Genomic DNA, 16,722 nt, shown 5'->3' on the forward strand with positions numbered 1-16,722 from the left:
TAGTGTTATGTAGTGCTGTGTAGTGCTATGTAGTGCTATGTAGTGCTATGTAGTGCTGTGTAGTGCTGTGTAGTGTTATGTAGTGCTGTGTAGTGCTGTGTAGTGCTGTGTAATGCTGTGTAGTGCTATGTAGTGCTGTGTAGTGCTGTGTAGTGCTATGTAGTGCTGTGTAGTACTGTGTAGTGTTATGTAGTGCTGTGTAGTGCTATGTAGTGCTATGTAGTGCTATGTTGTGCTGTGTAGTGCTGTGTAGTGTTATGTAGTGCTGTGTAGTGCTGTGTAGTGCTCTGTAATGCTGTGTAGTGCTATGTAGTGCTGTGTAGTGCTGTGTAGTACTGTGTAGTGTTATGTAGTACTGTGTAGTGTTATGTAGTGCTGTGTAGTGCTATGTAGTGCTGTGTAGTCCTGTGTAGTGCTATGTAGTGCTGTGTAGTACTGTGTAGTGTTATGTAGTGCTGTGTAGTGCTATGTAGTGCTGTGTAGTGCTGTGTAATGCTGTGTAGTGCTATGTAGTGCTGTGTAGTGCTGTGTAGTGCTGTGTAGTGCTGTGTAGTGCTATGTAGTGCTATGTAGTGCTGTGTAGTGCTGTGTAATGCTGTGTAGTGCTATGTAGTGCTGTGTAGTGCTGTGTAGTGCTGTGTAGTGCTGTGTAGTGCTGTGTAATGCTGTGTAGTGCTATGTAGTGCTGTGTAGTGCTGTGTAGTGCTATGTAGTGCTGTGTAGTACTGTGTAGTGTTATGTAGTGCTGTGTAGTGCTATGTAGTGCTATGTAGTGCTATGTTGTGCTGTGTAGTGCTGTGTAGTGTTATGTAGTGCTGTGTAGTGCTGTGTAGTGCTGTGTAATGCTGTGTAGTGCTATGTAGTGCTGTGTAGTGCTATGTAGTGCTGTGTAGTGCTATGTAGTGCTATGTAGTGCTATGTAGTGCTGTGTAGTGCTGTGTAGTGCTATGTAGTGCTGTGTAGTGCTGTGTAGTGCTGTGTAGTGCTATGTAGTGCTGTGTAGTGCTGTGTAGTGCTGTGTAGTGCTGTGTAGTGCTATGTAGTGCTGTGTAGTGCTATGTAGTGCTATGTAGTGCTGTGTAGTGCTATGTAGTGCTATGTAGTGCTGTGTAATGCTGTGTTTTACTGTTGTCGTGTCTTTGGGGCACCATTAACTGAAGACATGTTTATCAAAATAACTCCCTGTTATTATTATTACGCGATTAAACTGATTCATCATTTAACTGTAATTAACTAGGAGATCGGGGCACCAAGGAAAATATTCAGATTACAAAGTTATAATTTTCCTAATATAACTTTCCTATATTATAACATTATATATTATATTCTATCATAGTATAGGCCGATTATCTTCTGGTTTAAATGGTGTATTTTACCTCGCGTCCGTCTCATTCCAAACGTCGTAAATTGTTGTATCTGCACGAACCCAGTCTTCACTAAGTCATCCATACATCAACTGTCTTAAAATCATTTATTTACTAAACAAAGTAATTCACATAAAGTATACAAACAGTAATTATCGTCACAAAGAATTGGTAGAGTAATGTTCCCTAGTGGGCTAAACCGGCATGGCGGCTTGTTAAACCAACAAAGGGGGGGCAGCTGAGAAGACCCTACAGAGTTGATAAATATTTGATATGCTAATCCTTTGCACATGAACGCTCACTCATTCGGGAACAATTGCAATCAATATATATTTACGCTCATTGTGTCGTCGGGATCCTTGTTGGAGAGTTTTGTCCGCGTTCTCTCTCTCTCGGTTAGAATGGATCTTTCAAAGCGACATTCATTAATGTCGTTATAGAATGGATGTTTCGTCGGTCTTCGCATTCAATGATACCAAATTGTAGCTGCAGACTAGTAATTAATATCAAAGACTTGTTCTTATTCTGTATCGATAGTTTAACCACGTGGTTAAAGTTCAGTAGAGGAATGTATGGTCAAACCTATTGAACGTGAAAAAGGCTGTCTCATGACGCCAGGTCTTGTCTGTGTCCCTGGGGGCGTGCCGATGACTGAGTTAAGCTTTGAACAGAAATACAATTCTATCACATTAACATCAATACATAGCCTCTCAACATATTCCAAATAGCTTTAATCTTATTAAATCATTGTATACAACCATTTAGATGCAAGTCCCATAGCTGAGGCTATTATATAAACCTTAGTATGGTAATATGGCACTATTGTCTCCAATGAGTATCACAAAATTGTACCAAGCGGACCAGTTCGTAGCTGGATTCTTCACCGATCTTTTATACCTTCTCCAGAACATAAATGTCGTTCGGTTCCCCAATTCTGTGAGTTGGAAGAATTTCCTTTGTCTCTCTATGAAACCCCTCTCTGTCTCAATTGGGCCATGCGGCAGGGCATTCTCCTTTAGAATTTTACGACCCCTCTCACCACAGCAGCCTGGGTAGGGGGAGGTAGGTAGGGGAATGGTGCATAGAAAAGGCCTGGTGCAGAGGGACGGGGTTCAACTGTGTTCTCTGTACCCAGAGAGAGGGCAACGTCATGACACTGTGTAGTGCTATGTAGTACTGTGTAGTTCTGTGTTGTAGTGCTATGTAGTACTGTGTTTTACTGTGTAGTACTGTGTTGTAGTGCTATGTAATGCTGTGTTGTAGTGCTATGTAGTACTGTGTTTTACTGTGTAGTGCTATGTAGTACTGTGTAGTACTGTGTTGTAGTGCTATGTAGTACTGTGTAGTACTGTGTTTTACTGTGTAGTGCTATGTAGTACTATGTAGTACTGTGTTGTAGTGCTATGTAATGCTGTGTTGTACTGCTATGTAGTACTGTGTTTTACTGTGTAGTGCTATGTAGTAATGTGTAGTACTGTGTTGTAGTAATATGTAGTACTGTGTTTTACTGTGTAGTGCTATGTAGTACTGTGTAGTACATTGTTGTAGTGCTATGTAATGCTGTGTTGTACTGCTATGTAGTACTGTGTTTTACTGTGTAGTGCTATGTAGTACTGTGTAGTACTTTGTTGTAGTGCTATGTAATGCTGTGTTGTACTGCTATGTATTACTGTGTTGCAGTACTGTGTTGAAGTTATGTGTTGTAGTGCTATGTGGTACTGTGTTGTAATACTGTGTTGTAGTTATGTGTTGTACTGTGTTGTAGTGCTATGTGGTACTGTGTTGTACTGTGTTGTAGTGCTATGTGGTACTGTGTTGTAATACTGTGTTGTAGTTATGTGTTGTACTGTGTTGTAGTACTATGTGGTACTGTCTTGTAGTACTGTGTTGTAGTTCTCTGTTGTATTGCTATGTGGTACTGTTCTATTGCTATGTAGTGCTATGTAGTCCTGTGTTGTACTGTGTAGTGCTATGTAGTCCTGTGTTGTACTGTGTAGTGCTATGTAGCACTGTGTTGTTTAACTGTGTAGTGCTATGTCGTACTGTGTTGTAGTGCTATGTGGTACTGTGTTGTAGTACTGTGTTGTAGTTATGTGTTGTACTGTGTTGTAGTGCTATTTTGTAATGTGTTGTACTGTGTTGTAGTACTATTTTGTAATGTGTTGTACTGTGTTGTAGTACTGTGTTGTAATGTGTTGTACTCTGTTGTTGTACTATATTGTAATGTGTTGTAGTACTATTTTGTAATGTGTTGTACTGTGTTGGAGTACTATGTGGTACTGTGTTGTAGTACTGTGTTGTAGTTATGTGTTGTACTGTGTTGTAGTACTATGTGGTACTGTCTTGTTGTACTGTGTTGTAGTTCTCTGTTGTATTGCTATGTGGTACTGTTCTATTGCTATGTAGTGCTATGTAGTACTGTGTTGTACTGTGTAGTGCTATGTAGTACTGTGTAGTGCTGTGTAGTACTGTGTTGTACTGTGTACTTTGTTGTATTTCAGAAAAGCTGGACGAGATGTTGACTGGGTCCCAGGAGGTGATGATGAGAAAATGCCCCTTGGAGGCAGACTACAGAGCGGCCACCGTGAAGCAGCGGCCAACCAGCAGGCGGATTACTCAGCAAGAGATCAACGTCAGTCTGATGAGTCACTACTGATTCACTCAGTCACGATTTACTACTGATTCACTCAGTCACGATTTACTACTGATTCACTCAGTCACAATTTACTACTGATTCACTCAGTCACGATTTACTACTGATTCACTCAGTCACGATTTACTGCTGATTCACTCAGTCACAATTTACTGCTGATTCACTCAGTCACAATTTACTGCTGATTCACTCAGTCACAATTTACTGCTGATTCACTCAGTCACGATTTACTACTGATTCACTCAGTCACAATTTACTACTGATTCACTCAGTCACGATTTACTACTGATTCACTCAGTCACAATTTACTACTGATTCACTCAGTCACAATTTACTACTGATTCACTCAGTCACCATTTACTACTGATTGACTCAGTCACAATTTACTACTGATTCACTCAGTCACAATTTACTACTGATTCACTCAGTCACAATTTACTACTGATTCACTCAGTCACAATTTACTGCTGATTCACTCAGTCACAATTTACTACTGATTCACTCAGTCACAATTTACTACTGATTCACTCAGTCACGATTTACTGCTGATTCACTCAGTCACAATTTACTACTGATTCACTCAGTCACGATTTACTACTGATTCACTCAGTCACAATTTACTACTGATTCACTCAGTCACGATTTACTGCTGATTCACTCAGTCACAATTTACTACTGATTCACTCAGTCACGATTTACTGCTGATTCACTCAGTCACGATTTACTACTGATTCACTCAGTCACAATTTACTACTGATTCACTCAGTCACGATTTACTGCTGATTCACTCAGTCACAATTTACTACTGATTCACTCAGTCACAATTTACTGCTGATTCACTCAGTCACAATTTACTACTGATTCACTCAGTCACAATTTACTACTGATTCACTCAGTCACAATTTACTGCTGGTTCACTCAGTCACGATTTACTGCTGATTCACTCAGTCACAATTTACTGCTGATTCACTCAGTCACAATTTACTACTGATTCACTCAGTCACAATTGACTACTGATTCACTCAGTCACGATTTACTGCTGATTCACTCAGTCACGATTTACTGCTGATTCACTCAGTCACAATTTACAGCTGATTCACTCAGTCACAATTTACTGCTGATTCACTCAGTCACGATTTACTGCTGATTCACTCAGTCACAATTTACTGCTGATTCACTCAGTCACAATTGACTACTGATTCACTCAGTCACGATTTACTGCTGATTCACTAGTGGTTCAGACAGATGCTGTTTCTTTAAAATGCATGTGATCCCAGGCACACTCTCACTGTGTGTGTGGTGTGTGTTGCAGTCTTTGTTTGAGCGGCAGGGCCTGCCTGTTCCCCCAGGGGTTTCCCTGGGGCTGGAGAAAGCCACCATGCAGCTGCCTCGTGGAATGTCCCGGACCAAGTCCTTCGGTGAGACAATTACATTACTCTAGCTATTACCAGAATCCAGTGGCGAACCATGGCTATTGGACCCAGTCCTTCGGTGAGACAATTACATTACTCTAGCTATTACCAGAATCCAGTGGCGAACCATGGCTATTGGACCAAGTCCTTCGGTGAGACAATTACATTACTCTAGCTATTACCAGAATCCAGTGGCGAACCATGGCTATTGGACCCAGTCCTTCGGTGAGACAATTACATTACTCTAGCTATTACCAGAATCCAGTGGCGAACCATGGCTATTGGACCAAGTCCTTCGGTGAGACAATTACATTACTCTAGCTATTACCAGAATCCAGTGGCGAACCATGGCTACTGGACCCAGTCCTTCGGTGAGACAATTACATTACTCTAGCTATTACCAGAATCCAGTGGCGAACCATGGCTATTGGACCAAGTCCTTCGGTGAGACAATTACATTACTCTAGCTATTACCAGAATCCAGTGGCGAACCATGGCTATTGGACCCAGTCCTTCGGTGAGACAATTACATTACTCTAGCTATTACCAGAATCCAGTGGCGAACCATGGCTATTGGACCAAGTCCTTCGGTGAGACAATTACATTACTCTAGCTATTACCAGAATCCAGTGGCGAACCATGGCTATTGGACCAAGTCCTTCGGTGAGACAATTACATTACTCTAGCTATTACCAGAATCCAGTGGCGAACCATGGCTATTGGACCCAGTCCTTCGGTGAGACAATTACATTACTCTAGCTATTACCAGAATCCAGTGGCGAACCATGGCTATTGGACCAAGTCCTTCGGTGAGACAATTACATTACTCTAGCTATTACCAGAATCCAGTGGCGAACCATGGCTATTGGACCCAGTCCTTCGGTGAGACAATTACATTACTGTAGCTATTACCAGAATCCAGTGGCGAACCATGGCTATTGGACCAAGTCCTTCGGTGAGACAATTACATTACTCTAGCTATTACCAGAATCCAGTGGCGAACCATGGCTATTGGACCAAGTCCTTCGGTGAGACAATTACATTACTCTAGCTATTACCAGAATCCAGTGGCGAACCATGGCTATTGGACCCAGTCCTTCGGTGAGACAATTACATTACTCTAGCTATTACCAGAATCCAGTGGCGAACCATGGCTATTGGACCAAGTCCTTCGGTGAGACAATTACATTACTCTAGCTATTACCAGAATCCAGTGGCGAACCATGGCTATTGGACCAAGTCCTTCGGTGAGACAATTACATTACTCTAGCTATTACCAGAATCCAGTGGCGAACCATGGCTATTGGACCAAGTCCTTCGGTGAGACAATTACATTACTCTAGCTATTACCAGAATCCAGTGGCGAACCATGGCTATTGGACCCAGTCCTTCGGTGAGACAATTACATTACTCTAGCTATTACCAGAATCCAGTGGCGAACCATGGCTATTGGACCAAGTCCTTCGGTGAGACAATTACATTACTCTAGCTATTACCAGAATCCAGTGGCGAACCATGGCTATTGGACCAAGTCCTTCGGTGAGACAATTACATTACTCTAGCTATTACCAGAATCCAGTGGCGAACCATGGCTATTGGACCAAGTCCTTCGGTGAGACAATTACATTACTCTAGCTATTACCAGAATCCAGTGGCGAACCATGGCTATTGGACCAAGTCCTTCGGTGAGACAATTACATTACTCTAGCTATTACCAGAATCCAGTGGCGAACCATGGCTATTGGACCCAGTCCTTCGGTGAGACAATTACATTACTCTAGCTATTACCAGAATCCAGTGGCGAACCATGGCTATTGGACCAAGTCCTTCGGTGAGACAATTACATTACTCTAGCTATTACCAGAATCCAGTGGCGAACCATGGCTATTGGACCAAGTCCTTCGGTGAGACAATTACATTACTCTAGCTATTACCAGAATCCAGTGGCGAACCATGGCTATTGGACCAAGTCCTTCGGTGAGACAATTACATTACTCTAGCTATTACCAGAATCCAGTGGCGAACCATGGCTATTGGACCCAGTCCTTCGGTGAGACAATTACATTACTCTAGCTATTACCAGAATCCAGTGGCGAACCATGGCTATTGGACCAAGTCCTTCGGTGAGACAATTACATTACTCTAGCTATTACCAGAATCCAGTGGCGAACCATGGCTATTGGACCAAGTCCTTCGGTGAGACAATTACATTACTCTAGCTATTACCAGAATCCAGTGGCGAACCATGGCTATTGGACCCAGTCCTTCGGTGAGACAATTACATTACTCTAGCTATTACCAGAATCCAGTGGCGAACCATGGCTATTGGACCAAGTCCTTCGGTGAGACAATTACATTACTCTAGCTATTACCAGAATCCAGTGGCGAACCATGGCTATTGGACCAAGTCCTTCGGTGAGACAATTACATTACTCTAGCTATTACCAGAATCCAGTGGCGAACCATGGCTACTGGACCCAGTCCTTCGGTGAGACAATTACATTACTCTAGCTATTACCAGAATCCAGTGGCGAACCATGGCTATTGGACCCAGTCCTCCGGTGAGACAATTACATTACTCTAGCTATTACCAGAATCCAGTGGCGAACCATGGCTATTGGACCAAGTCCTTCGGTGAGACAATTACATTACTCTAGCTATTACCAGAATCCAGTGGCGAACCATGGCTATTGGACCCAGTCCTCCGGTGAGACAATTACATTACTCTAGCTATTACCAGAATCCAGTGGCGAACCATGGCTATTGGACCAAGTCCTTCGGTGAGACAATTACATTACTCTAGCTATTACCAGAATCCAGTGGCGAACCATGGCTATTGGACCCAGTCCTTCGGTGAGACAATTACATTAATCTAGCTATTACCAGAATCCAGTGGCGAACCATGGCTATTGGACCAAGTCCTTCGGTGAGACAATTACATTACTCTAGCTATTACCAGAATCCAGTGGCGAACCATGGCTATTGGACCAAGTCCTTCGGTGAGACAATTACATTACTCTAGCTATTACCAGAATCCAGTGGCGAACCATGGCTATTGGACCCAGTCCTTCGGTGAGACATTTACATTACTCTAGCTATTACCAGAATCCAGTGGCGAACCATGGCTATTGGACCAAGTCCTTCGGTGAGACAATTACATTACTCTAGCTATTACCAGAATCCAGTGGCGAACCATGGCTATTGGACCAAGTCCTTCGGTGAGACAATTACATTACTCTAGCTATTACCAGAATCCAGTGGCGAACCATGGCTATTGGACCAAGTCCTTCGGTGAGACAATTACATTACTCTAGCTATTACCAGAATCCAGTGGCGAACCATGGCTATTGGACCTAGTCCTTCGGTGAGACAATTACATTACTCTAGCTATTACCAGAATCCAGTGGCGAACCATGGCTATTGGACCAAGTCGTTGTGTTAATGAATCCACCTGGATGAAACAGGCCTGAGGCTGAGCCATGCAACGGGCTGCCACTCACACAGATACTATTACCATTAACAACAACCAGACTGATAAGGCCTGAGGCTGAGCCATGCAACGGGCTGCCACTCACACAGATACTATTACCATTAACAACAACCAGACTGATAAGGCCTGAGGCTGAGCCATGCAACGGGCTGCCACTCACACAGATACTATTACCATTAACAACAACCAGACTGATAAGGCCTGAGGCTGAGCCATGCAACGGGCTGCCACTCACACAGATACTATTACCATTAACAACAACCAGACTGATAAGGCCTGAGGCTGAGCCATGCAACGGGCTGCCACTCACACAGATACTATTACCATTAACAACAACCAGACTGATAAGGCCTGAGGCTGAGCCATGCAACGGGCTGCCACTCACACAGATACTATTACCATTAACAACAACCAGACTGATAAGGCCTGAGGCTGAGCCATGCAACGGGCTGCCACTCACACAGATACTATTACCATTAACAACAACCAGACTGATAAGGCCTGAGGCTGAGCCATGCAACGGGCTGCCACTCACACAGATACTATTACCATTAACAACAACCAGACTGATAAGGCCTGAGGCTGAGCCATGCAACGGGCTGCCACTCACACATGATAAGTCGACAACCCGTCCCTCCCCCCATTTAGAGGGTTATAATATCCCAGACCCCCCCAGGTTAGGGTTATAATATCCCAGACCCCCCAGGTTAGGGTTATAATATCCCAGCCCCCCCAGGTTAGGGTTATAATATCCCAGTCCCCCAGGTTAGGGTTATAATATCCCAGTCCCCCCAGGTTAGGGTTATAATATCCCAGTGCCCCCAGGTTAGGGTTATAATATCCCAGTCCCCCAGGTTAGGGTTAGGGTTATAACATCCCAGTCCCCCAGGTTAGGGTTATAATATCCCAGTCCCCCCAGGTTAGGGTTATAATATCCCAGCCCCCCAGGTTAGGGTTATAATATCCCAGTCCCCCCAGGTTAGGGTTATAATATCCCAGACCCCCCAGGTTAGGGTTATAATATCCCAGTCCCCCCCAGGTTAGGGTTATAATATCCCAGTCCCCCAGGTTAGGGGTTAGGGTTATAATATCCCAGACCCCCAGGTTAGGGTTATAATATCCCAGTCCCCCAGGTTAGGGTTATAATATCCCAGTCCCCCCAGGTTAGGGTTAGGGTTATAATATCCCAGACCCCCAGGTTAGGGTTATAATATCCCAGTCCCCCCAGGTTAGGGTTATAATATCCCAGTCCCCCCAGGTTAGGGTTATAATATCCCAGTCCCCCCAGGTTAGGGTTATAATATCCCAGTCCCCCCCAGGTTAGGGTTATAATGTCCCAGTCCCCCCAGGTTAGGGTTATAATATCCCAGTCCCCCCAGGTTAGGGTTATAATATCCCAGTCCCCCAGGTTAGGGTTATAATATCCCAGTCCCCCCCAGGTTAGGGTTATGATATCCCAGTCCCCCCAGGTTAGGGTTATAATATCCCAGTCCCCCCCAGGTTAGGGTTATAATATCCCAGACCCCCCCCTGGTTAGGGTTATAATATCCCAGTCCCCCCAGGTTAGGGTTATAATATCCCAGTCCCCCAGGTTAGGGTTATAATATCCCAGACCCCCCAGGTTAGGGTTATAATATCCCAGTCCCCCCCAGGTTAGGGGTTATAATATCCCAGTCCCCCCCAGGTTAGGGTTATAATATCCCAGTCCCCCCAGGTTAGGGTTATAATATCCCAGTCCCCCCAGGTTAGGGTTAGGGTTATAATATCCCAGTCCCCCCAGGTTAGGGTTATAATATCCCCGTCTCTCCCTGCAGGTGCACCAGAGGATGACAGGATCTCTGCTCTGATTGGAGAGCATCGGTTTCCAAGGAGCTCTTCGATGACTGATGGCTTCATACCTCCTCCTCCCCAGACTGCCCCCCCTCCTCCCCCTTCCCACTACTTCCTGGACTCTGGCCCGCCGCCGGCCTTCTGCCCTCCACCTCCCCCGCAGCGAGCAGCCGATCAATCACACTCCAGCTTCAAGCCGGGGCGGAACCTAGGCTGCACGAGGTCTGTGATTCGCCAACGTCTCGGAGCCATGCAGAGCGGCAGAGGAAAGCTCGCTCCATGATCATCCTGCAGGACTCACCTGTACCAGGCTATCTACCTGCAGAGTCTGCCCCCCTAGGCCGACCTGCTGGGGCTACAGCAGGGCTGGGCCTGTCCCGGCCCAGCCCTGCTGCCTCACCCAACCCCCTCTCCAGAATCAGCCCTGCCCCCAGCCCCCTCTCCAGAACCAGCCCTGCCCCCAGCCCCAGCCCCTCTCCAGAACCAGCCCTGCCCCCAGCCCTAACCCTCCAGGGGAGCGCAGCAGCAACAGGAGGCGTGGCCGACCAGTAGAGAACCCGTATGCCAACGTGGGTCAGCTGCCTGCCCCCCAGCAAGCCTCAGCGTCGCAAGTCTCCGCTCCTCAAACAGTTGCAGGTGGAGGAGGGGCCTAGCAGGGCAGAGCTATACCAGCAGCAGGTGCTCACTGAGCGTGCTCAGATACGGGTCACGCCCCCTCAGGGCCGTAGGTCCTCCTTCTTCCTGTCTGTGGAGGGAGGGGGTTCAGAGCCCCCTCCCATCCTACTGACCCAGTCCCACTCTGTAGATGACCTGGGCGAGCTGCCCCCCCCATCCCCGTCCTCTCCCCTCCTCCTCCCCCCACTCCACCTTTCTCCACCCACTGACAGGCAAGCCTCTGGACCCCTCCTCCCCCTCGCCCTGGCCCTCGCTGCCCGCGAACGAGCCCCTCACTGCACGCACTCCCAGCCCCGAGCCCAGAACCAAACACGCACACTCCCCTAGCCCCGAGCCCAGGCCCAAACACGCACACTCCCCTAGCCCCGAGCCCAGAACCAAACACGCACACTCCCCTAGCCCTGAGCCCAGGCCCAAACGAAGCCCTCCTCCCCTGACCAGCCCTGAGCTCCGACACAAACGTATCAACCCACCCATATTCCTTGACGGACAGCTGGAGCGGCCAGTCGTAGAGCGGCCAGAGACAGAAGGCGGAGTCACATCTCCTGCTGTGCCCTCCCCGAGCGTTGGCAGGCTATGCCCCTCCCTCCCATCAGTCAGGTGACCATCAATATAACCAATGAAAGCCAGCCGGCAGGACGGGGTCTGGGGGAAGAGCTGATTGAGGCGTTGCATGGACAATTACAGAGGAGGAGAAGTCTGACCGTTGGCAGCTCAGAGGAGGAGGGCGGGCCTTATACAGTAACCCAGGACCAATCAGAGAGGAGAAAGAGTCTGGAGGGCGGGCCTTACACGGTGACCCTGCCCCTGCACTGCTGTCATCCAGTGATGAGGAGACGAGGGAGGAGCTTCGTAAGATTGGTCTGGTGTCTCCTCCCTTGGTGTTTGCCACGCCCCCTCCCCCACCCAGCCCCCTCCTCCCTCAGCCTGTCACCACGGAGACCCCAGGCAGGTGAGAGCGGGGAGGAGGGGAGTCAGCTCCAGACTCAGGGGTGGAGGAGGGAGACCCTCACATAGAGAACACCTTATCCCCCAGCAGCACCCCGGCCCCCAGCCTGCCCCCCACCCTGCCCTCCCCAGAAGCCCCCCAGCCTTTCCCTGCCACCCAGAAAACCCTGCCCTCCTCCACCTCAGACCCCAGAGCCTGAAGCCCAGGCTGCGTTCTCCCCTGGGCCGTGGGCGCTCTGCTCTCAGGGATCCTCTACTGAAACAGTCTTCAGACAGCGATCTGCTTCCATCTGGCTGTGGACCTGGACGCCCACCACCCTACCTCTTCCAGGTAACCCTGACCCACCCTACCTCTTCCAGGTAACCCTGACCCACCCTACCTCTTCCAGGTAACCCTGACCCACCCAACCGATTCAAGGTAACCCTGACCTAACCCACCCTACCTCTTCCAGGTAACCCTGACCCACCCTACCTCTTCCAGGTAACCCTGACCCACCCTACCTCTTCCAGGTAACCCTGACCCACCCTACCTCTTCCAGGTAACCCTGACCTAACCCACCCTACCTCTTCCAGGTAACCCTGACCCACCCTGCCTCTTCCAGGTAACCCTGACCCACCCTACCTCTTCCAGGTAACCCTGACCTAACCCACCCTACCTCTTCCAGGTAACCCTGACCTAACCCACCCTACCTCTTCCAGGTAACCCTGACCTAACCCACCCTACCTCTTCCAGGTAACCCTGACCCACCCTACCTCTTCCAGGTAACCCTGACCCACCCTACCTCTTCCAGGTAACCCTGACCTAACCCACCCTACCTCTTCCAGGTAACCCTGACCCACCCTACCTCTTCCAGGTAACCCTGACCTAACCCACCCTACCTCTTCCAGGTAACCCTGACCTAACCCACCCTACCTCTTCCAGGTAACCCTGACCCACCCTACCTCTTCCAGGTAACCCTGACCCACCCTACCTCTTCCAGGTAACCCTGACCTAACCCACCCTACCTCTTCCAGGTAACCCTGACCTAACCCACCCTACCTTTTCCAGGTAACCCTGACCTAACCCACCCTACCTCTTCCAGGTAACCCTGACCCACCCTACCTCTTCCAGGTAACCCTGACCCACCCTACCTCTTCCAGGTAACCCTGACCCACCCTACCTCTTCCAGGTAACCCTGACCTAACCCACCCTACCTCTTCCAGGTAACCCTGACCTAACCCACCCTACCTTTTCCAGGTAACCCTGACCTAACCCACCCTACCTCTTCCAGGTAACCCTGACCCACCCTACCTCTTCCAGGTAACCCTGACCCACCCTACCTCTTCCAGGTAACCCTGACCCACCCTACCTCTTCCAGGTAACCCTGACCCACCCTGATACCTCTTCCAGGTAACTGACCCCGACATTTACATTTTACATTCGAGTTATTTAGCAGACACACTTGTCCAGAGTGACTTACAGTTAGTGCATTCATCCGAAGATAGCTAGGTGGGACAACCACATATCACAGGCATAGAAAGAAAATGTTTACTCAATAAGTTAGCTATCAGCAAAGTCAGCTAGAAGGAGTCAAGTGCAAGTATGGGGGGGTCGAGGGTTAGGGTTAGGGTTAGATTATATAAGATACTCTTTGAAGAGGTAGATTTCAGGGGCTTTCGGAAGATGGGCAGGGACTCTGCTGTCCTAGCTTCAGGGGGAAGCTGGTTCCACCATTGGGGTGCCAGGACAGACTAGAGCTTGGACTGGGCTGAGTTGACATTGTGGTGCCAGGACAGAGAAGAGCTGGGACTGGGCTGAGTGGACATTGGTGTGCCAGGACAGAGAAGAGCTGGGACTGGGCTGAGCGGACATTGGGGTGCCAGGACAGAGAAGAGCTGGGACTGGGCTGAGTGGACATTGGGGTGCCAGGACAGAGAAGAGCTGGGACTGGGCTGAGCGGGAGAGGCCCTCCCATAGGGGTCGGAGGGCCAAGAGACCTGAGGTGGCAGAACGGAGTGTTCGAGTTGCCTAGTTAAATAAAAAAATTATCGATAATGTCAAAAGCCGCACTGAAGTCTAACAAAACAGCTCAAAGTTTACTAAGGGTTGATTGGTCGGCTATTTGAGCCAGTAAAGGGGGCTTTACTATTCTTGGGTGTCACGATTCTCTAAGACAGAACCCAGAAGCAGACCAGGACAAGGTGAGTAAAATGAAGGTGAGTATTTATTGGTAGTCTTGATGTGTAATTTGAGTGATCCAGGAGACGGAGCGGCAGCGGAGGTGAGTTGATGAGAGTAAATGGGTTGATCCAATGAAGTCACTGTATCCACCGACGGCCAGGCAAGGGAGTTGAATGTTCCGGGAGAATGACTGTAGACAGAGTAAACGGGAGTGAGTAACCAGTAACAAGCACAAAACAACAAAACAAGCTCAGGAAACATGAGGCTGATACGCTGGCACAACATACTGTTCGTTGCTAACAATCCGGCAGGGAATGGATGTCAGCTCAGGGTTTAAGAAGAGGTGAAGCTCAGGACCAGGTGTGCAGAAGGTTGATGAGATGCAAGTGCGGGTAATAACTAGATCTCCCGCCTAACCTCGTTGCCTGGCAACCAGACAGGGTGCGTTCAGGAACCTTAGACAACACTCAAACAAAAACAGTCATCTCAGGCAGAAACAGACTCAGGAAGCGGGATTCCTGACAGTACCCCCTCCTCCGACGAACGCCACCGGGCGGACAACCCGGAGCGCCAGGATGGAGGCAGTAGAAGTCAGTAAGGAGAGTATTGTCCAGGATTTGACGCTGAGGAATCCAACTCCTCTCCTCAGGACCATACCCCTCCCAGTCCACGAGATACTGAAAACCCCGACCCCGCCGTCTGGCATCCATAATGCGGCGCACCATGTAGACTGGACCCCCTCCGATCATCCGAGGCGGAGGAGGAGGAGGCGGAGGGGGTAGCAAAGGACTGAGGTGCACAGGCTTGAGGCAGGAGACATGAAAGGTGGGGTGGACTCTGAGAGTTCTAGGCAACTTAACCTCTTGGGGCTAGGTGGGACGCTAGCGTGCCACCCGTGGTGCACTCCATCAACAGCAGGTGCATTTCAAGAGCGGCAAATTTGAATCCAAATAAATGTCAAAATTCAAATTTTTCAAAAATACAACTATGTTACACCATTTGAAAGATAAACATCTCCTTAATCTAACCACGTTTTACGATTTCAAAAAGGTTTTACGGCGAAAGCATAAATTTAGAGTATGTTAGGACAGTACATTTACAAGAGTTGTGTGTAATGTTTTGTCAAGTCAAAGACAGGGTCACCAAAACCATAAAACCAGCTAAAATGATGCACTAACCTTTTACAATCTCCATCAGATGACACTCCTAGGACATTATGTTAGACAATGCATGCATTTTTAGTTCTATCAAGTTCATATTTATATCCAAAAACAGCGTTTTACTATGGCATTGATGTTGAGGAAATCGTTTCCCTCCAATAACCGGCAGTCAAGTCAGCGTAACAAATTAAATAATTAAAATTAGAAAACATTGGTAAAATATTATATTGTCATTTAAAGAATTATAGATTTACATCTCTTGAACGCAATCAACTTGCCAGATTTAAAAATAACCTTACTGGGAAATCACACTTTGCAATAATCTGAGCACTGCGCCCAGAAAAATACGCGTTGCGATACAGACTAGACGTCATGTTGGGGAGATCTAAAATCGAAAATACTATGTAAATAATCCATTACCTTTGATTCTCTTCATCAGATGTCACTTCCAGGTATCACAGGTCCATAACGAATGTAGTTTTGTTCAAAAAAGCTCATCATTTATGTCCAAAAATCTCCGTCTCGTTAGCACATGATGTAAGCCAGCCGGACTTCTCGTCATGAACGAGGGGAAAAAATATATTTCCGTTCGTTCAAACATGTCAAATGTTGTATAGCATAAATCATTAGGGCCTTTTTTAACCAGAACATGAATAATATTCAAGGTGGACGAATGCATACTCTTTTTATAACGTATTGGAACGAGGGTACCCAACATGAACTCGCGCGCAGGTGTCTAATGGGCCATCATCGTTCCATGGCTCTTGTTCGGTCAGATCTCCCTCCAGAAGACTCAAAACACTTTGTAAAGGCTGGTGACATCTAGTGGAAGCAATAGGAAGTGCCAAAATATTCCTAAACCCCTGTGTTTTTCAATGGGATAGGTTTAAAGTCAATACAACACATCAGGTATCCACTTCCTGTCAGAAAATGTCTCAGGGTTTTGCCTGCCAAATGAGTTCTGTTATACTCACAGACACCATTCAAACAGTTTTGGAAACTTTAGAGTGTTTTCTATCCATATATAAT

At 47.4% G+C, this 16,722-nt stretch overlaps 1 protein-coding gene across 1 annotated transcript in view; it reads left to right on the forward strand.

The window, feature by feature from the left end:
• The window catches only part of LOC106594232 (SH3 and multiple ankyrin repeat domains protein 3), a 106,940-nt gene that overhangs the window by 66,537 nt on the left and 23,681 nt on the right, over positions 1 to 16,722 (forward strand). Inside the window, 8 exon segments of the mRNA XM_045712670.1 lie at positions 3,866 to 3,996; positions 5,330 to 5,435; positions 10,734 to 10,949; positions 10,952 to 11,297; positions 11,343 to 11,563; positions 11,637 to 12,024; positions 12,251 to 12,376; positions 12,505 to 12,703. Coding sequence (XP_045568626.1) covers positions 3,866 to 3,996; positions 5,330 to 5,435; positions 10,734 to 10,949; positions 10,952 to 11,297; positions 11,343 to 11,563; positions 11,637 to 12,024; positions 12,251 to 12,376; positions 12,505 to 12,703 — 1,733 coding nt within the window.

Source organism: Salmo salar, unplaced genomic scaffold (assembly GCF_905237065.1).
Source record: "Salmo salar unplaced genomic scaffold, Ssal_v3.1, whole genome shotgun sequence".
NCBI lineage: Eukaryota > Metazoa > Chordata > Actinopteri > Salmoniformes > Salmonidae > Salmo > Salmo salar.